Below are 23,318 nucleotides of genomic sequence, written 5' to 3'. Positions count from 1 at the left end.
AGCTATTATAAAAAATATATTTATAATTAAGATTTATATATAAAATAGCCCAAGCTAGGCTTAAAGATAGACTTCTATAGCTTTTTTAATAATTAATTTTTATATTAAATTTAACGATCGCTTTTAGTTATTTTTATTAAAAATTTATTTAATAAAACTACGATTAATTACCGAAGCCTTACTTATCTTACGACTTATAAATAATAGCTTTATTAAAGCTATTTTTATAACGACTATTATTTATAAGTATCGTAGCCTTAACTTTTGTTAACATAAACCTCACTACGACTAGCTGGCCGTAACATTTATAAGTTTTTAATTAATAATATTAAGTTTTTATTTATATTTATTTTATTATTTATAAAACCGAAGGTTTTAAATCCTTTTTTATTTTTAAAAAAATTAAAAAAAAAACTAAGTTTATTATTATAAATAATTTTTTATAAGGAATTAATATAAAGGCATACAGAATTAATACAGAGGTATACACCTTACAGCAGCATACACATCTACTATCCTAATTAACTTAAAATTATAATATATTCCCGCAAAGGCGGTAAAAGTGTTTATAATAATATTTTAATAATTTAATAACTTTAATACTTTTACTAAATAGCATATACCCTAGCTTATTCCTCGTAGAGTATTTATAAAATCCTTAAAAATAACGAAAAAATAAATAAATAATTACTTTTATTTTAATTATAGCGTTAACTTATAATAAATTACTTAAGTAATAAATAAAATAATTTAGTCGTAAATTCTTTTATTTACCGTTATTTAATATTATTTTTTATTTACTCTACCGCCTCCGAATATTAAATTATAACGGCCTTTTATTTATACGACCCCTTATTATCTTTTTTTTATTAAATATATTAAACTAACTTTTTGTTTATTATTAAGATTAATCTAAGGCCTAATTAAAGATTAAATAGCCGGCCTTTTATAAACTCTTAGTTAACGATAATTTATTATAGCTTCCCGGTAGGCGGCTTTATTTACGGCCGGTCGAGCCTTAGTTATTTTATATTACGGTAGTATAATATTAAGATTATTAGCCTTATTAAAATAATTTAAGCTTTATAAGAACTTATTATATTACGTTTTTTAATTTATTATAAAAAGACGTTATAATTTTCAAATTTAAAATCCGATAATAGGGATTAAAAAAAGACGTTATTTAAAGCCGTTACTATAAATAAACCTTTTATTTATTAAAAATCGATAATTTTATTATCTTTAAAAAAATCTTATAATAGCATAGGATACTTAGTTTAATTAATATAAAATAATTATTATTATACTCTTTAATAAAAGGTAGAAACGGCCTTTTCTTAGAGGGTATTACTTTATATATAAACCGGTATTACTTAATAATTAATTTAAAATACTTTAATAAAATTATAATCCGAAGTTTATTAAAGTATTCTAAGCGAGGGCCGAGATAATCCCGGCCGGTAAACACCTCGTTTTTTATATAGGCTTAGCGAAAGCGTAGGTTTTAATTACTAATTATATTTTATATAACGTCGATAAGCCAATATAAATAGGTAACTAAGACCGTTAAGAAAGTAGCTTTTAATATTATTGTTAGACGGACTGGGGGGGATGTGTACATAGATCCCGGTGATAAGTTAGTGATTAAAAAAGTGATTCTATTTTGTGATGCTCTTCTTAAGTTCGTATAATAGGGAAAGTGTTTTGGAATGTGTCCTTATACGCGACTAGAGCTAGTTATGTGTCGGAATATTTACGTGACTGAATAGAGGTTTAGTTATTTTTAATATACCGTACGTTTAATCTTAATTATTATTATTTTAATATTAGAAACTTTTTTTTTTTATTAATAAACGTATGCTATCCCCTGGGTTAATAATTAGGTTAAATTAATTATCGTTTTATAAAGTTAGTTAATAAATTGAATAAGTAAGTTATCGTACGACGATAGTTATTTATTTTTTAAAATAATAAATTAAATTCTTGCGCCCTTAACTTAAATAAATTTAATAATAATCCGTTATATAATTAGATAAAAATAAAATAGTTATTTATTAATTAACGGATGAGTCGATATTAAAATTGAACTTATTAATAAATTATATGTACGATTATCGTATTGATTTATTTGATCCGAAGTAGTTATAGTAAATCACTCGTACGGACTTTTTATATTGATTTATTGCCTCTATGAATATTTATTTAAGTATTCGTATAAGAGGGTATATAAGAGCAGCCTCTGCCCCTTTTTTAGCCTTTTGTTTTCTTGCTTTTATATTAATTCTATAAATAACTTAAATAATAAGGCTTTTTTTATTATATATTAATAATAATTTTCTATATTAATTTCATACGAATTAATATATCTTTTATTCCTACTAACTAGCTCGTTCTTGGTAATTAAAATATTCGGTTTATTACCCCGATAGGAGCTATTAAAATTCGTACGGATCTTTAAAGTATTCGTTACGTTATTTTACTTACCGGGTCTGGTCCGAATCGTAATTTTATAATTTCTTTTTATATTAATATTTATATAGTCTTTTTTTTATTATTCTTTAATTCGTATTAATATTTTTTTAAGATTAAAAGCGCTAAGTTGCTTAGATACCCTCGCGCGATATTTAAATACGTTTTCCTATTAACGAGGATTTTTATTTTTTATTTATTTATATTATTTATTATAAGGGTTATTTCTAAGCTATTTTAGTTTAGTCCTGTGGCTTTATCGTACGAGGTTATATTTAAAAATATTAATAATTTAATATTCGGTTTTATAAGTACGTACGAGTTTATAATTACTAAAACGGAGCTTATATCGAATGCGTTTAGTAATCTTATAGTGCTCGTTATGAGTATATTAATTATGGTTCGTATAAGAATAATAATAATAATAGAGGTGGCGGTCTTAGTGGAGGTAGTTTTAGTAGAGGTCGGTCTAGTAGAAGTCGGTTTAGTAAAGGTCGGTTTAATAGTAATCGTCTTCGTAATACGATTAAGGGTCGTTTTATGATTAAGGGTGCTAGAGTTATTAAAGAGTATTTTATTATATTAAAATAAAGGATTTAGGGTTTTTAGTTTAGTTCGTACGATAAGGAAATAATATAAAAAGATCGATAAAATAAATATATATTTAAGTATACGATATAAATAATAAAATAATTTTAATTAAAATAAAAATAATTTCTATATATATTAGTTATATCGTACGATTAGTAGTGTATTTTTCTTTTTTTTTTAACCTATTTACGTATATTTTAATTCTGATTTTTAAGTAGTTAATTAAAATAAGTCGTTTAAGTGCTGTATTTAGAGACTTCTTTATAAAAGCGTTTAACGGATTATTTTTCTTATTAATCTATCTTATTTTTAAGATTTTTTTTTTTGTACGATTCCTTTAATAATATTATATTAATTATAAGTCTTTTTTTGTTTGTAGTGCTTAGTTTAATTAGGTATTTGTATAGCGATCGAGAGTTAGAGTAGATAATAAAGGGAATCTTAGGATATATAAGGGTATTTAGGATATTGTTTAATGTCGTACGAATAGTAATAGTATTATCGAACCTAGCTACTATTTTATAAAGTTTATTTGTTAAAACGCTTTGTATGATACGTTTATATTTTATAGAGTTTTAATAAATGATGTTCTTTTTGATTTTAAACTCTATCGTTATACGAGAAGTTTCCTTATTAAGGATAATTAGAAATTTAAATTAAGAAGAGAGGTTAGAGTTATTAGTAAATAATCTATTGGTAAAGATATAGATATTCGTACGAGATATATTTAGTGGTATATATTTTAACCCTCGGTTTAGGTTATTAATTTGCTATTATAATCGTACGTTTAAATCGTTTATATTTTCTAGCGTTAGTTCTTTAAATTAGGCCGTTATTAAGAGGTCGTATATAGCTTCGGGCTAGTATATAGAAGATATATATACCCTTTTTATTCGCTATATAACGTATTATTAAGAAGTATTGGGTGCTGTTTTGTTAATCGTACGAAGCTGTTTAATTTATCCTTTTTAGTTAAATAAAATATCTTTATTTAAAATTAAAATACGGCTTTTATTAAATTCGATCGATTAGTCTTAAGCTAGAATTATTTTAGGCTTCGTATAAAGGTTATAAAGTTTAAGCTATTCCTCCTTTTTTTTTAAGAATCGTACGGTAATAAAGCTAAAGGTATTATTAGTTTATATTATTATAAACTTAAAATCTTTTAGGTTTTTTGTTATATAAAGTAAATATAAGTCGTACGATAATTATATTATGTTGAGATTATCGATATAATAAGCGTAGTAAGTTTTATATTAATATAGCTTTGACTTTATTAATCCGTATAGGGGTTTAAAAATATATAATAGCGTTTTTTTAGGGTATTTATTTTAGAGTTCCTTAGGGAGTTAGGCGACGATGGTCTTATTAAGCTTATTATATGATTACGTATAGGTTTAAGTAATATTTTATAATTCGTTTTACGTTTTAAAGTTTTATATAAGGGTAGGACTAAAAGTTAAAATTAATTTTTAGTTTATTTTTTAAACGATAAGTATTTACGTGAGGATATTTTCTTTCTTTTTATCCCTATACCTTTAAATAATTAGTTTCGATTTTTTAATTAGTTTTATAGATTTATTTTTAATCTTTTATATTATTTTAGTTTTATAGATATGGAGAGATCTATATTGTTTTTAGTCGTATCGTATAAAAATAAAAACTTTTTAAGTAATAAGGGCGTTAATTTTAATAGCGTTAAATTCTTTATACGGTCTTTTAAGAGTCGTAATAATATTATTTTATTGTAATTTAATAGCTAAGTCGTAATTATTTTTTTCTTTTTAAATTAGGTAGAGTCGTATTAATTATCGTACGGGGCTTTATCGTATTATTTTCTTCTTCGGCCTTCTTTTTAGCCTTAGTTAAGTTAATAGTTATGGTGGTTAGATTTCTTTTTGGTTTAGGTCCTAGTCTTTATATATAGCCTTTTTTTAGTGGTATGGCTTAATATATATTATACGAAACTAGGTAGGGTTATTAATTATATCTACCGTAATTATCGTATGGTTAATATTTATAATTTTATAAAGTCTTATTTACTTTTAGTTTTTTTTTTAAATAAGGACGTCGTTTTGAAAAGGTAGCGAAAGGATTTTTTAAATATTAAGTTTATTTTGGGTATTAATCGTACGATTAATTTTAATATTTGTTTTGATTATTTTAAGTATTTTTATAGCTTTTTAGATTATTTTTGCTTGTTATACGATGTTTAGTGAGGGTAGTAAGTCGAAATTAATCCTTAGGTATGTTTTAAAGATTAGTAGGGTTAGTATAATTTTATTAAGTCTAGTAATGTCGTTTAAAGCCTTAATTACTATTTAAAAAATCGTTTTTTTATCTATATTATAACTAAGTTCTTTAAATAGGATTTTATATACTCGTCGTAAGGGTATATATACCCTTTTTATTTTTCCTATTATTTAATATGCTTTAATTAGTATCTTTTTATATGATATGCTTATGATTTTTGCTTATGTTTTAAACTTTATTAATGTAAAATTTATCTTAAGGTCGTGCGAGATATAGTCTGGTGGTCTTATATACGTATAGATTAAGTATTTATATAGTATATTTTAAATATCTTGTATAGAAAATAATTTTAGAAATATTGCTTTTTGGAAGTTAGTTTTAATATCGATAATATATAGGATATTCTTATCTTTTAATTATACGATATTTATAATAATTTCGTAATTAAAATAACAGTTATCTTTTAAAGAAAATTTAAATCTTTTTAATGCTAGGTCGTATAATTAGTAATAATAATAAAAAGTTTAAATTTTTTAGAAGATTAATTCGTTTATATTATTATACTTAATATCTTTTAAGAGTCGGTATAGTCGATCTATACGAGGGTATTTAAAACGTCGATATAATCTTTAAAGCTAACCCTTTATAAAAAATACTTTTATTTCTATATGACTAAGGTTGAAGAATAGATATCCTTATTTCCTTAGGATTAGGATTATCGTACCGTCTCGTCGTACGATAATATTATCTATATTATTAAAATACGCCCTTAAACGGTCTGTATTTTATAATGAGAATAGGAAAGGCGTTGAAGTATTTAAGATATGGTAAATAACTCGTCCAATAGGGTTTTTAATCTTAACCGACCTTATAAACGATATATTTTTAATCGTACTAAATCGTACGTTTACGGATTTTAAATTCTAATTGACTTTCGTATAGGGGTACTCTCTTAAATATATTTAAAACTAAGGTTTCCTTATTATTAAAAACTTAACTACTTTTATATCTTATAGTTCCCTTTAATACGTCGTAAAGTACGTATCGTATAATAAAAAGAATTAAATATCGGTAATTTTAAAAATAATAAATATATTTTATCCCGTCGTACGATATAAAAATATTAATATCGTAAGGTATGCTAAGATAAATTTGTTATTATTTTTTTTTTTTTATCGTACGAGGCGTTTTTTAATTAGCTTTTATATTTTAGTAAGTATATTTTAAATTCGTCGTGCGAATTCTATTATATTTATAAATAGTCTTAAAAGAATTGTTTTTTAATCTAGTTGCGTTTTTTTATAAAGTAGTTCTAAAATTAATACCCTACTTTCTTATATATAAAGCATTTTTTATTTAGGAACTTTTAGTATTAGGGCGTTAGGCTAAATAATCGTATAAAAAGTTTCGTATTATTTTTTAATTCCTAGGGTAGCTTCTTTAGGAAAGGTGGTTTTAAGTAATTATACGATAGTTTTTAAAAGCGGTGAAAATTTAAGATATAGCGGCGGTCGATATAATTAATATCATACAATATAAAAGTCTTATTTATAATTATTTAAATAGATACCCGTAAATCCAAAAAGAGCGCTTTATATATTAACTTTTAGGAAATTATTACTAATTTTAGTTTTAAAATACCGCGATATATTTTAGTTATTATTATATAAAATATAACTTTTCTTTGGTATTTTTCTCCTAGGGTACGTTATACGATTTAAAATTTATTTAAAAGTATTTTTAGGACCTCTATAAGTATCTTATTTAGGTTTTCTTTTTTTATTTGTACGAATATGAGTATTATTTAATCGGTTTAGTAAAGATTATAATTAATATTAGTATTAAAGTAGCTATTTAGTATATTATAAATCTGGTCTTATCTCTTATCTAGTTTAATATAGTATAAATAGAACTTTTCCGTACGATCGATAAGTATATTTAAGAAAACTATATAGTATTAGTCCTTTATGATTTTAAAGCGACGGTAAAAGTTAATAAATACTTAGACCTTATTATAAAAGATATTATACGGTTTTTTAATATAGTTTTTTTCCTTTTTTTATCTTTTTTAAAATAAGGTAATTATAATAGGATTATATAGGCTATTTTAAATTAGTCGTTTCGGTGGAAGGTCGTATACGAATATAAGTTTTTTTTAATTTAGGGTTATATAATAAGGTATTTATAGAAAAGTTTCGATTTTTTAAAAGAATTTTATTCTTAATAGGGTTTATCGTACGACTTATTTAGGAAACTCGCTTAGGGTTAATTAGTTAGTCGTATTTAACTTAACGGGTTTTGATTTATACGTCTATTTAGTTCTTTTTTAAGTTATAGTTTGTGGCGGTAGAAGAGTAGGTATAGGGATTATCGATATACGAGAGATTAATTTCTGTATATTTTATTATCGTAAAGCCTCCTTTAGCTCTTCTTTAAGGGTACTTATAAATTATATAAATCGATTAATATAGTTCCTATTTATTAATATAAGAAAATTACTATTTTTAAGGATTCGTATGAGTTTTTTTAAAAAGATATGGTTTATTTAAAGGAAGTGATCTTTTATTTATCTTTTAAAATCCTTAAAGAGCGAAGTTCGTAATAATCTTTTTATTAAGTTAAGTTAAATAATATTTATTAAGGCTCGTACGAAATAGGTAGTTATCCGTAGGTTTAATAGGTTTATATAGAGATCGACGGGGTTATCTTAAGATATTAAATTAATAGTATTAATCTAGTTTTTTAAGGGGATTATACTCCTGTTGCTAACGTCTTTGTACGTCCATATCGCTTATAGTTTAAAGTCTAGTTTAGTTAAAGATTCGTCTATTAGGGTATTAATTTTAATTTTTAATTAAGCTGGTTCTATCTCTTTTCTTTTTAATAATTAGGGGTCTAAAAATGATATCGATATAGTCTTAGTAAGTAATAATCGTATCGAATCGTACGAAATTTTATTAAATTTATTATGTAATAGCGTATATTATTAATTTTATTAATTATATAAAAATAATTTTTTATTCGGTTCTATTTCGAGGCGATAATAAAGAGTTCTTTTTATATAAAAATTAAGATTAAAAGTCGTTTTAAACTTCTTTTACTTAGTTCTATTAGTAAGGTAATATAATTTTAGTTTAGGGATAAAGTATAAGGAGTTTATACGGCTTGATTTACGAGCTTAAGTTTTATTTTTTTGTATTAATTAATTTATAAATTATCCGATATAATTTACTGATTAGTGTTGGACGGACTAGGGGGGATATATATATAAATCCTAGTGATAAGTTAGTAATTAAAAAAATGATTCTATTTTATGATACTTTTTTTAAGTTTGTATAATAGGGAAAGTATTTTAGAATATGTCTTTGTATGCGATTAGAGCTAGTTACGTGTCGGAATATCTACGTAACTGAACAGAGGTTCAGTCACTCTTAATATACCGTACGTTTAGTCCTAGTTGTTGTTATTCTAACAATTATTATTATTAAACTTAATATTAGAAATAATATAAATATTAAAATTTTAATATTAATAGATAAAATAACGAGCCTATTATATTTTTATAAATAAATATATTAAATATAAATATTATAAAATTAAATATTAGTTATTAAACTCATTATAAAGCTTTCTTTACGTTTTTTTAAAAAATTATTTTATTTTAATAAAAATAATAAGTTTTTATATAATAAATACCCCGCGGTAGGTATATAAGATAGTTTAATTTACTATTATATTAATATAAGCGCGGTCTTTTTCGCTAAGTTCCGTTACTATTTATATTATTAAATAAGGATCTTTTTTATTAAATTTATTACTATTATTATTATTACCGCCGGTTTTAATCTATTTCTATTTAACTTTAAATATAATATTAAAATTAATATAGTAAATATAAAGCTATTACTAAATATTTAAAAACTTTTTACTAAATATAATTTTTATTTATTTATTATAACTTATAATAATAATTATAAAACGACGAATTAAATATTAATCAATTAATTATTTTTATTTTTAAAAAGAAATTAAAAGCTTTTTAACTTTTTATTATTAATAAGACTAAATATTATATTATAAATAGATTTAAAGTATATTTATTTAGTTATTTAAAATAGTAAAAGTTTAAAGCGATTAGTATTATAAATATTATCGAAGCTAATTATTTTTAAAAATCGCTTTTATATTTAAAAATAATAAAGAAAAGTCTAAATAAGTTTAATAAAGTGGTCCGGCTTATTATTAATTTATTTAATAATATAAGGAATTTATTGCTTATTAAATAATTTAATTAATACGGCCGTTAGTAAATAACCGTTTAGCTTTTCTTAATTTAAACGTATTTTAATATTATAAATATTATATTAAATAAATACGGAATCCGGGAATTATTTTTATATAATAGTACCGACATTACGTACTTAAATATTAATACGACGGTTTATATTTTTAATAAAAATTTTAATAAGTTAAATAAGTTTTTAATATAAAAAGTAAATAAATATTTTAAGGTTTAATTAATAATTATATTAACTATAGCAAGGGTCTAATAAATAATATAAAAACTATTTTTTTTTATATTTTTATAATTATTTATTATTAATAATTATATTTTTAAACCTTTCGTTATCGGATACTTATACTTTTTAAAAAACCGGGTTTATTAAATCGATTATATTAAAATAAATATTATTTAAGCCGACCTATTTAAAAAATATATTTATACCATTTTATAATACCGAATTTATTAGCTTTTATAAATATATTAAGTTAATTAAAAAAGGCTTTTATAATAGGCTTTAAGTTATTTAAAATCGATAAATTTAAAATAGCGTTTAAAAAGAAGGAGGAGGATTTCTTAAATTAAATATAATAAAAAGCTATAATTTAAAAAAATAATAAACTTAAAGGAGGGTCTTATTACGGAAGTAAATATAAAAATAATAAATTTATTCAAAAACCTTACGTTTTTTATTAATAACGGCTTAGCTCGTATTATTAAAAAAGGGTAGTTATTAACTTTTTATTAATATTAATAACTTATTAAATAAACTTAAGAGTATTATTAAAATATTTTAAAATACGTTATTAAAGGTCTTAATAGTTATTATTAAAAGACGATAAACTCCGTTTTAACGAGATATAAAAGAGAATAATATATTAAATATTTTATATTCTTTTTAAAAAATAGTACGTAAGGTAAAACGTAGATTTAAAGTGCTCGGTATTAAAAAGGGGGGCGTTATAAGTAAGTAAGAATTAAAATAATATAATAAATTAAAAAAAGTCGGTTTTATTAAAAGAACGGCGCTTAAAGTAGAGTCTTAATTCGATTCTAAAATAATAAAGCTAATAATAAAATAATAATCGTGTTTTTTATAATAGCTCGGCTAATAAGTCGCTAATTAAATCATTATATAATTAAAAATTATTAATTTTATAAAATTAGCCGATATTAAAATAACTATTAATTAAAAAAGGAAATAACAATATATTTATATATTAGTATTTTAAAAGATATACTACGTTATTAAGGCTACGTTTTATAGCTCGGCGGCGTAAATTACGCTAGGGTTTAGCTATTAAAAATAATATATATTAATACTAAATATAAAAACTATAATAATAAAAGAAATTTAAAATAAAGAAAATATATAAGAATAGACCGATAGAATTTAAATATATTAATAATAAAATTTTAAATTAATTAGGATAGTAGATATGTATGCCGTTGTAAGGTGTATGCCTTTGTATTAATTTTATATACCTTTATATTAATTCCCTTTTTTTAATAAAGTAATAATAATAACGTTTTTATATATTTTATTAGTTTTATTATTAAAAGCCGTTATATTTTTAACGTTATTAAAAAAGATATTTTTTATTTATATCGCCGTTAATAATAGTAATTAAATATATTTTTCGGGGCTATTATTTTTATTTTTATTATTTTTATTTTTAATATAATTTTATAAAATAATTAATTTTTATTTAATATAATTTTATAAAATAATTAATTTTTATTTAATATAATTTTATAAAATAAATTATTTTTTAATAAGCGCTTTTTAAAATTTAAATTATAATTAAATTATTAGTTTTTTATATTTATATTTTTTTATAACTATTTTTATATATTTATTAAATTTAAATAAATTTAAAAATTTGAAAACTTTTTTTTAATTAAGTTTTTTATAAAACCGTTTATTAATATATTTTTTTAATTATATATTTAATTTTTAAATAGTTAATATCGTATTTTTAATAAAACTATATATTTTAAATATTTACATAACTTAAATATATAAAAACCTTTTTTATATCTATTATTATTAATTTAATTATTTATTTATTATTATAATAAATTATATAAAAAGCTTTTAAATTAAATATAAAATTATAAAAAAGTCTTCGTAGCGCTATTATTTTTTTAATAATTTCTTATAAATAAAAAAGTTTTATTTTAATTATAAAAGTCGTTATTATTAATTATTTAAACGCTTTTTATTAAATTAAGTTATTAAAAAATATTATAATATATTTTTATAACGACCTTTTTATAACTTCGTTATTTAAAAATAAAATATCACTAGTTATAAATAAAAATAAATTATAATTAAATTTTTAATTTATTTTACTTTTTTATATATTATAATAAATCACTAAATAACGTATTTTATATAAATATTTAATAACTTAATTTACTATTTAAAAATATTTAAAATTTAAATTTTAAAATATTTAAATAGTATTAAAATTATTTATATATAATCCGGACGTATTAATATCGAAATATAAAAAACTGATTTTTTTTTAATATATTTTTATTTATATAAATATAAATTAATATATGTATATTTTTAAATTATTTATAAATAATAATATAATTAAATAAATATTATTTATAAAATCGAACTTTTTAATTATATTTTTTATATAAACGTCGTATATAAAATAAATTTTTATATTTTTTTTATTTTATATAATCCGAACTTTTAAATAATATTTTATAAACTTTTTATTTTATAATTTATATATTATTTTTATAATATTAATAATAATAACTATATATTATTTATAATTTTTATAAAAGAATATAAAAATATTATTTATATAAAAAATAATAATAATTTTATAATTTAAATTTTAATATATATAAAGATTTTTAATTATTAAAAATAAGTTTAAGCTTTTAAATATATTTAAAAACGTTTTATATTATAAATAAAACGTATTATAAAGTTTATATAAAACTTTTTTAAATTAAACGTATTTTTTATCGATTTTAAATCTATTTAAAAACTTATAAATAATAAGTTCGTTATATTTATTAATTTTTATATTTAAAAAAGCGTTTATAATATTATATTAAAATAATTTTAAATCGAATTACGTTATTAAAATTATTATTAATTTAAAAATCTTAATTATAAGCATTATAATATATATATTATAAATTATAATTAATTATAAATTATTATAAACGTAAATCCGCGCTTTATAATATTTTAATTTATTATATTAATTAAGTTTATATATAAATATTTATTTTAATAAAAATAGCTTTATATACGCTTTTAAATAATTAATAACTATTTAAATTTTATTTTTTTTAATTTTTTTAATTCTTTACGAACTATTTTAATAAAAAGCTTTTATAAATAATTTAAAAATTTAAAAAATTCTTTTTAATTTTTTAAAATTTTTAAAAGATTATTAATATATATTATTTTTTAAATAATAATTATATTACGTTTAATTTAATTATTTTATATTATAATTTATAATATTTTATAAAATATATAATATATAAAATTATAATTATAATATTATATTTCTTAATTAAAAAAATAAGTTTATAAAAATTTTTAATTTAAGCTGTTTAAAAATCTATTCTTTATATTTTCTAATTATTTAATAAAATTATAAAATTTATTATTATTTTTTAAATCTATACGCTTTTATATATAAATAATTTATATATTTTTATTATGTTTTGTCGCTTTTTTTTTAATATAATTTATTAAAATAACGTTCATAATTACGCTTCCGGTCCGTTTAGCTTTTTTTATAATATTAAATCTAAATACTTAGCTTTATTATTATTATTAAATATTATTTTTAAATTATTAACTATTGATACGCTTTATAATATAGTTCTTAAGCTTTTAAATTCTATAATAATCGGTTTTTTATTTATAATTACCGATATATTTTTAATATTAAAAGTTTATTTAAAAGTTATTAATTTTTTTTTTTAAAAACTATCCTAAGTGTTTTAATATTTTTTAATATAAAAATTATAATTTAAATTAATTAAATAAATATTTTAAATTTAATAACTTTTTAAATAAGCTTATTTTTATTTATATTTAAAATACTTAAAAGTTTAAAAATAATATTTATAATATTTATAAATTTTTAAATATTTTTAATAATTAAGCTAATTATAGTTATAAATAATATTTTTATAATATTTTTTTTAAATAAAAAATAATTTTATTAAAATATATTATTATATATAATTATTATTTATTTAAATATAAAAACTTAAATCTTATATAAATTATAAACGTTTATTACGTATTTAATTAAGTATTTAATATACTTTTATAAAAATATTTTATAATATTCTTTTTTAATTTCTTTTTTATAGTTTTTTAAAAGCGGGTAAGTTTTATAATTATAAATATAAAAGCTTTTTTAATATAAATATAGGTTTTAAATTATTTTATAAATAAATTTAAGTACTTATTATTTAAAATACTATTTAAACTTTTTTTATTTAATTAAACGATTTTTAAATTATATCTTAATATAATAAAATATTATAAAAGAATATTTTTATTATTATATATCTATTTTATAAGCTTTTTAAAAATCTAATTATTAACTTTATTTTAATATTTATAATAAATTCTTTTTTTTTATATATTTACCTTTTTTTATTAATCTTTTTATATATATAAAAAAAGATTAAAATCGATTTATTTATTTTTTATTTATATTTAAAACTAAGTTTTTTTATATATAATAAATTTTTTTTTATATAAATTTTATAAATTATCAAGCTTTTTTAATAATATATTTAAAATTTAAAAACTTTTACGATTTTAAAAACTAATTTTATTTATTAATTTTTCAAAAAGAATTTAAAAAGCTTTATAATATATTTATTTTTAATTATAAATAATTAAAAATAAGTTTTAAAAACTTTTTAAAAAACTTTAAAAAATTAAAAAAGTTTTAAAATATATAATAATATAGTTTTAAAACTCGATTTTTTAAAAAAGACTTAAAAACTATTTTTTATATGTATATAAAAACGTAATATTTATATTTTATTTTTAATAACTTTTTTATATTTATTTTTTAAATATTATAAATTAAATTTTAAAAAGCTTTTAATTTTAAATAACTAATTTAAAAATATTAAATTATCGTATTATTTATTTTATTTATATAAATAATATTAAAATTAAGTTTATGATATAATAAAATATGAAATTAAACCGTTATTATAAAATATAAAAAGCTTATTAATATTAAAAAACGGGTTATAAAATAATAAATAATAAGCTTATATTAAAAAAAAAGAAATTTAAATAATTAAACTATTATTATATTTTTATTTATATTTTTAAAATATAAAATCATATTAAAAATATAATATTAAATTTTAATTTTTAATAAGCGCGTTTTAAAAATAATATTAATTTAAAAACTTTAATATTTATTTTTATAATATAAATATAAATAATACTCATTCTTATAAATTTTATTTTTAAATAAAATTTATAAAACCCTTTTTTTAATAAGGCCTTATTATTAATTAAATAATATTTTCTATTATTATTATAAACCGTATTATTTAACAAAATATTGTATTTTTTAAAAAATATTAAAAATATTAAAAAACTTATAAAATCGTTTTTTTATAATTTTCTATTATTATTAAAAATAATAATCGTTATAACGTTTTTAAAATAGTTTTTTAAATAAGTTTTATTATTTTTTTAATCTTTTTAGTATATATTTTTAATATTATTAATTAATTACTTTTTTTTAATATTTAATTTAAATATAATTAAAAATTAATAACATGATTTAATATTTTATTCTAATTACTTTTTTATTTATAAACCTTTTTATATATTTAAACGTTTTTATAAAAACTTTTTAAATTTTTTTATAATTTTATAAAAATTAATAATAATTCTTTTTATATAGATAAACTTTAAATATCGTTTTTTAATTATTAAACTTATTTAAACGTCTTTTAAAAATAATAAAAAAACTAAAACTTTTATTATCGTTCTTTAAAAATTAATCTTTTAAATAAAAGATTTTAAAAATCCGTTTATATTTTTTTAAAATTAAAATAAAACGTTTAAGATTTTTATTTATAATAAATTTATTAAATATTTAAATTATCTATATTAATATAAAACGGGTTTTAATAATTTTAAAAAAGCTTTTTATTATTAAAACGTTTTAAATTTTAAATATATTATAAGCTTAAGATCGGTTTTATATTTTATATTAATCGGAATATTAAATAATTAAAAAAACGTTATTTTAAAAAGTTTTAAAAAATATAGTATTATATTTTTTATAAATTATTAAAAAAGTCGTAAATTTAAAAAAAATTAAATTACGTTTTAATATATATATAAACTTTTAAAAATTAGTTTTTTTTTTATATAAAAATTTTATTTAAATATTTATAAGCTTTTATAAATTAATTATTTAAAAAATAAAAAAATTAATTATTCGATAGTTTATTATAATTGTTATTTATATTTAGTTTTAATTAATATAATTTTAAATAAGTTATTTATATTAATTTTAATATCGTCGAATTTAATAAGATATAGTTTCGTAAGCTTATTAATTATAAAAATTTAAATATAATTAATTTCGTTATTATTAAACGTTTAAATTTTACTTTTATTATTACCGTTTTTTTAAATAATTAATTATTTATAATAATAATTTTTTTTATTTAATAATATATTTAGCGATTAGTTTAATAAAATTTAGTTTTTCTAATAATTATATATCGTCGTTATTAATATTTTTTATATTTAAATTAATAAGATTTTAAATGAACGCGTTTTTTATATATATTTAAAAGCTAATATATTAAATTAATTAATCCGTTTTTATATTAAAACGTTAATTATTATTAAATATAAATAGTTAAATAATTATTAATATTATTAATAAGTTTTTTACGCTTTTATAAGTTTTAAAATAATAAAAATATTTATTTGTTTTTATATTTTTAAAAAAAGGTTTATAAAAACTAAATTTTTAATTATTATAAGTTAAGAATATAAAAACGTAATTTTTATAATCTAAAATACTTATTTTTTTAAAAAGATCTTTTATTAATTAATTAGGTAAATATACTATCTAAGGGCGCCTAAGAAGTAAGTTAGTAGGCGTACTTAAGCGGGTACTACCTTAGCTATACGTAGCTATGCGCTGGACCTCTTACGATAATATTTTTATTTAAAAAAATCTTATTATAAACTTTATAAAAAATAATAAAAACCTTAGATTTTATAATATAGTTAATAAAAAATTTAATAAATAAATTAATTTTATTCTTATATATTTATTTTAAAAATAAATAAAACGTAATATTCAATATTTAAAATAAGTAAAATAAATATAAAGGTATATTAATAATTGTAATATTATTTTATTTATAATATTTATTAAATTCGGTTCATAAATAGCTTTTATATTTATTAATTATAAATATTTAATAAATACTTTTTATATAAACTTAAATATATTTATTAAAATATTTAATTTAATCTAAATTAATTTTATTATTAATTTATTTATTAATAGTCGGTTTAATTACTTAATTATTTAAGAAACCGGATTTTATTAATTAATTAATAAAATAATAAAACCCTCAAACGATTATAAAAAATAAAATATATTACCTTTTTAAATTAATATATTATCGCAAGAGGTCCAGCGCATAGCCACGTGTGGCTGAGGTAGTACCCGCTTAAGTACGCCTACTAACTTACTTCTTAAACGCCTTTAGCCGGTATATTTACCTAATCGGGTTATAAAAAATCCTTTTAAAAAAATAAGTATTTTAAATTATAAAAACTACGTTTTTACGCTCTTAGCTTATAATAGTTATAAGCTTAGCTCTTATAAACCTTTTTTTTAAAATATAAAAGCGGATAAGTATTTTTATTATTTTAAAATTTATAAAAACGCGAAGCGTTTATTAACGATATCGGTAACCGCCTAACTTTTTATATTTAATAATAATTAACGTTTTAATATAAGAGCGGACTAATTAATTTAGTATATTAGCTTTTAGGTATACGTAAAAAACGTATTTATTTAGGATTTTATTAATTTAAATACGAAGGACGTTAATAACGATAATATATAACTATTAAAAAGATTAGATTTTACTAAACTAATCGCTAAGCGTATTATTAAATTAAAAAATAATTATTATAAATAGTTAACCGTTTAAAAAAATAATAATAATAAAAACGAAATCTAAACGCTTAACGATAACGAAATTAATTAAATTTAAATTTTTTTAATTAATAAGCTTACGAAACTATATTTTATTAAGTTTAATAATATTAAAAACGAATATAAACGACTTATTAAAAACTATATTAGTTAAAACTAGACATAAGTAATAATTATAACGAGCTACCGAATAATTAAATCTTTTATTTTTTAAATAATTAATTTATAAAAACTTACGAACGCTTAAATAAAACTCCTATATAAAAACAAAATTAACTTTTAAAAGCTGATACGCATATTAAAGCGTAATTTAATACTTTTTAAATTTATAATTTTTTTAATAATCCGTAAAGAGTATAATAACGTACTTTTTAGAGCTTTTTAAAATAACGTCTCTTTAATTACTTAGTATTTCGATTAATATAAGGTATATAAGCGATCTCGGGCTTATAATATACTCAAGGTCTAAAAAGTTTTAATAATAAAAAGTTTTTTTAAAATTATTAAAACCCGCCTCGCACCGACCTAAGTAACGTAAGTATTTAATAAACTTATTATAAATAAAAATTTTAAATATTTTATTTTAATTTTAAAAAAATATAAACGGATTTTCGGAATCTTTTATTAAAAAGATTAGCTTTTAAAAAGCGGTAATAAAAGCCTTAGCCTTTTTATTATTTTTAAAAGACGTTTAAATAAGCTTAATAATTAAAAAACGACGTTTAAGGCCTACTTATATAAAAAAAATTATTATTAATTTTTATAAAATTACGAAAAAGTTTAAAAAACTTTTATAAAAGCGTTTAAATATACAAAAAAGTTTATAAATAAAAAAACGATTAAAATAAAAAACTAAATAATATTATTAATTTTTAATTATATTTAAACTAAATATTAGGAAAAGGGGTGGCTAATTAATAATATTAAAAGCGTACGCTAGAAAAACCGAGGGGACGGCAAAACCCGCTTAGAAAACTACTTTAGAAGCGTTATAGCGGTTATTATATTTAATAATAATAAAGAATTATAAAAAGGCGGTTTTATAAGCTTTTTAGTATTTTTAATACTTTTTAGAAAACGCTATACTTTATTAAATAATATGGTTTATAATAGTTATAAAGGATATTATTTAATTAACGATAAGGCCTTATTAAAAAAGGGTTCTTATAGACCTTATTTAAAAAAAGAATTTGTAAAAACGGGCATTACTCGTATTTATATTATAAAAATAAGTATTAAGGTTCTTAAGAAAGCTTTTTATAATAAAAAGAGCCTTAATATTAAGGACTTTATTTTAAAAAATATCGCTATTATAAAAAAGTTTTATATTAATATCGTTTTTAAAACGCGCCTATTAAAAACTAAAATTTAATATTATAGCCTTGATACGATTTTACGCTTCGGAAATATAAGTAAAAATATAATAATAGCTTAATTATTTAAAAAAAATAATCTTATTTTTTTTTAATATAAGCCTATTATTTATTACCCTATAGCCCGCTTTTTAATATTAATAAGCTTTTTATATTTTATAATAACGGTTTAGTTTAATATTTTATTATACTATAAACCCGATTTTAATACGGCTTATATAAATAAAATAAATAATATAATAGTTTAATATCTCTAAGCTAATTATTTAAAATTAAAAGCCTTTTAAAATTTAATCCGTAGCGCTTAAAAGATAAATATAAAAAAGTTATTAAAAATAAAATATAAATACTACGCTTTTATATATATATAAAGAATAATTTTTAAATCCCCTTTAAAAGATCGAGCTTTAAGACTGTACTACCGTATATTTTAAAACCTTTTTAACTTTTTAAAATCTTTTAAAAGTTATTCCTAATTATTTATAATTAAAAATAAATACTTTATAAAGCTCTTTAAATTCCCTTTAAAAAATAAATAAATAAAATCAGTTTTTAAAATTATAAAAATTTTTAAATTTTAAATACGCTATTAAAAAGGCTTAATAATTTATAAAATCCGTATAAATAATAAAAAAGTAGTAATCGCTATACGTAAAAAAACCCCGTTTTAAATATAAATAAAAGATAAAAAGATCGATTTTAAACTCCTTTTTATGTATATAAAAGAATTAATAAAAAAGGGTAAGCGCATAAGAAAAAAGGTAATTATTAAAAATATTAAAATAAAACTAATAGCTAGACTTCTAAAAGGCCTATAGGATAAATATACGTTAATAAAAATATTCTTTTATAATATCTTATTACGCTAAGATATAGTCTAAAAATCGCTTAATTAAATAAAAGAAAAGTAATTTAAATAATATTTTAAATAATAGGCGCTTAAGTTTATTTATAAAATAATTCGAAACCTATACTTATACTAAAAAAGCCTTTACGCTTACGGTTATAAAATTTACTTATTTTTAAAAAACCATAAAAAAAAATAAAAAAAAAATATTATAAAATGTTTTTATAAAGGTATATTAAATACCTTATTAAATATATAATAAATATTTATAACCTATATAGGATTTAAGTTTTTATATTTAAATAAGTAGTAATTATATATAATATATATTTCGATAAAATTACTTTTTATTTAAAAAAAGATATTATAAAAGTATTACTTATAGCTACGGCTAACTTAATTATTAAAAATATTTAAAAGCCCGTAGATATTATAAATACTATTTTTAAGCTCCTAAGCGCTTTAGATATAAATAAAAGCGAGCTTACTTAAAAGATTATTAAACTTGAAATACTTATTTAACTAATTTAAACCGTAGTCCTTATATTAAAAAATATCGAAGCGTCTAAAATAGCTTTTAAAAAAAGAAAAGGATTAATAACCCCTAAATAGACCCTTAATATTAAAAATATACCAATAATTATAAATAAAGAACCGATTATTATGGAATTTAAGAGCTTAAGAACTATATTATAAAATATATAAGTAATTAATAATTTAGAAGTAATACTTAATAATAATAATAAAACTGAGCACCCGGACTTAATATAATAAAAAAAGCCGAGCGGACCGGAGGCGTAATTATTAATATTATTTTAATAAATTATATTAAAAAGGAGGCGAAGAGGGACGGTAAAAGTATATAGGCCGTTTATATATAAAAATATACGGACTTAAAAAACGATAATAAATTTTATAACTATATATAATTTCGCTAAGTAATTAAAAAGTATAGAGAATAGACTTTTAAATAGCCTAAGTTAAGATCTTTTATAAACTTACTTTTTTAATTAAAAAATACGATATTACGATTATAATCCTATATATTATATATTTTACGAAGTATTATAAGCCGTAATATAAAATAATTAAATTAAACGTAATACAACTACTAATTAAAAAGTAATATATATTAATAATCTCTTAAAAGTTTTAAAAAGCTAAAGGGAACTTTTTAAACTTTTAGACTATTTATAAAAGCTTTTTATTAAAATAGCTTATAAAGAATTAAAAAAGTTAAAAAAAAAAAAACTTAGACGGTTATTAATCGTTTAAAAGCGTGTATAAAGCTACTTTTATTAAAATAAGTATTTATATATAAGCTTAATTAATATAATAAATTTAAACGTTATAAGGCGTGGATCTATATTCGTAGCGATTTATAATTAGCTACGATTTATAATATATATATAGTAACGCTTATAATTAAGATTTTTAAATTAATAATAGCCTTAATAACGTAGTTCGATTTAGAATTATTTTAATACGATATTATAAACGCCTTCCTAAATATAGAAGTTAATAAGTACGACGAATTAATTATTTATAAGCTTTTAAATAGATTTAAGATTAATAAGAAGTACGTTTAATTTAAAAAAGCTTTATATAGACTTCGCGACGTACCTTATTTATAATATAAAACGTTCTTAAGTATATTTAAAAACTTAAGCCTATTTTTAATAGCTAAGGATCTTTATATATATTAAAATCCGAATTATAAAATTATTATTATTTTTTATATAAACGATATTTTTATACTTTTTTATAAAGATTATAAGTAGTACGCGGCTATTATTATTAATATTATAAAAGTAATATATAAATTATAAAATAAAAAACTTATAAAGTATTACTTAAGAGTTTAGATTATATAAAATAAAAAAAATAAAAAGATCTATTTCGTATATAACGCCTATATAAAAAATATAATTAAAAAGTTCGATTTTATAAATAATATTTATTTAGCTACGTTACTACCTACGGGCGACCTAAAAGTATATAAAGACTAATTTATATTTATATAAACGAAGGTATATTAAAAGAAAATAAGATCGGTTTTTTATATCTCGATATTAACACGTCCGGATTATATATAAGCGGTCTTAACGCTATTTAAATATTTTAAGAACTTAAGTTTTAAATACCTTTAGGTAATAGACTAAGTTATTAAATATTTATATAAAATACGCTATTTAGCGATTTATTACGGTGCGTAAGGGGGTAAGATTAGTTAAAAATTTAACTATAGCTTATTTTTATTTATAGCCGGTGATACTTTTTTTATAAACAATAAAGTTATAAAAAAATCGTTATAAAAATATATTATAATACTTTTTAATAGCTTAATTTAATAAAAGGCGTTTAAATAACTAATAATAACGACTTTTATAACTAAAATAAAGCTCTTTTATTTATAAAAAATTATTAAAAAGATAATAGCGTTATAAAGACTCTTTCGTAACTTCGTATTTAATTTAAAAGCCCCCTATATAGTTTATTATAATAATAAATAAATAATTAGATTAATAATAGCGGATATAAAAAAGGTTTCTATACGCCTACGCTATATAAATATTTAAAATATATAGTTTTATTAAAAGTACGCTATTAGCCGCTTAGAAATCGAATATATAACTATAAAAGATATACTAATAAACGGTCTTATAAAAAACTTAATTAAAAAAAAATTCTTAAGTTTTAAAACTTATTTAAATTTAATAAACGTATAAAGAATAGTTATAAAAAAGATATAAGCATAAAAAATTAATAATTTAATTATAACCTAAACCCCAAAGGGCGCTTATTAAAAAATAACCTATTTTATAAAGCTATACTAAATAAAAATTAATTACTTTATAAAATTATATTAAAAATAAAAATAATAAAAATAAAAATAATAGTTTTAAAAGGCGTATTTAATTATTATTATTAACGGTAGCGTAAATAAAAGATTTTTTTTTAACAGTGTTAAAAATATAACGGCTTTTAATAATAAAGTTAATAAAATATATAAAAGCGTTATTATTATTATTTTATTAAAAAGAACCGTTTATAATAATAAACTTAGCTTTTTTTTCAATTTTTTTAAAAGCGGGAGAGGATTTAAAACCCTCGGCTTTATAAATAGCGAAGTAAATATAAATAAAAGTTTAATATTATTAATTAAGAGCTTATAAAACGGATTTTTAAAGATTTATATAAAAGTTAACGGGGGGGTCGTTAATTAAAAAGCTTATTAAATAAATTATAAAAAGGCGAAT

At 18.1% G+C, this 23,318-nt stretch overlaps 1 protein-coding gene across 1 annotated transcript; it reads right to left on the bottom strand.

Annotated features, from left to right (window-relative positions):
• Positions 1–1,210: 1,210 nt before the first annotated feature.
• Positions 1,211–1,369, bottom strand: CORC01_00197 (uncharacterized protein; the record flags this gene model as incomplete). Its single annotated transcript, XM_022611855.1, has 1 exon — positions 1,211–1,369. A coding segment is annotated over one exon (159 nt), but the record flags the coding sequence as incomplete, so codon positions are not given.
• Positions 1,370–23,318: the final 21,949 nt, after the last annotated feature.

Source organism: Colletotrichum orchidophilum (genome assembly GCF_001831195.1).
Source record: "Colletotrichum orchidophilum strain IMI 309357 chromosome Unknown Scaffold_2.1, whole genome shotgun sequence".
NCBI lineage: Eukaryota > Fungi > Ascomycota > Sordariomycetes > Glomerellales > Glomerellaceae > Colletotrichum > Colletotrichum orchidophilum.
This window is presented reverse-complemented; position numbering and strand designations above follow the sequence as displayed.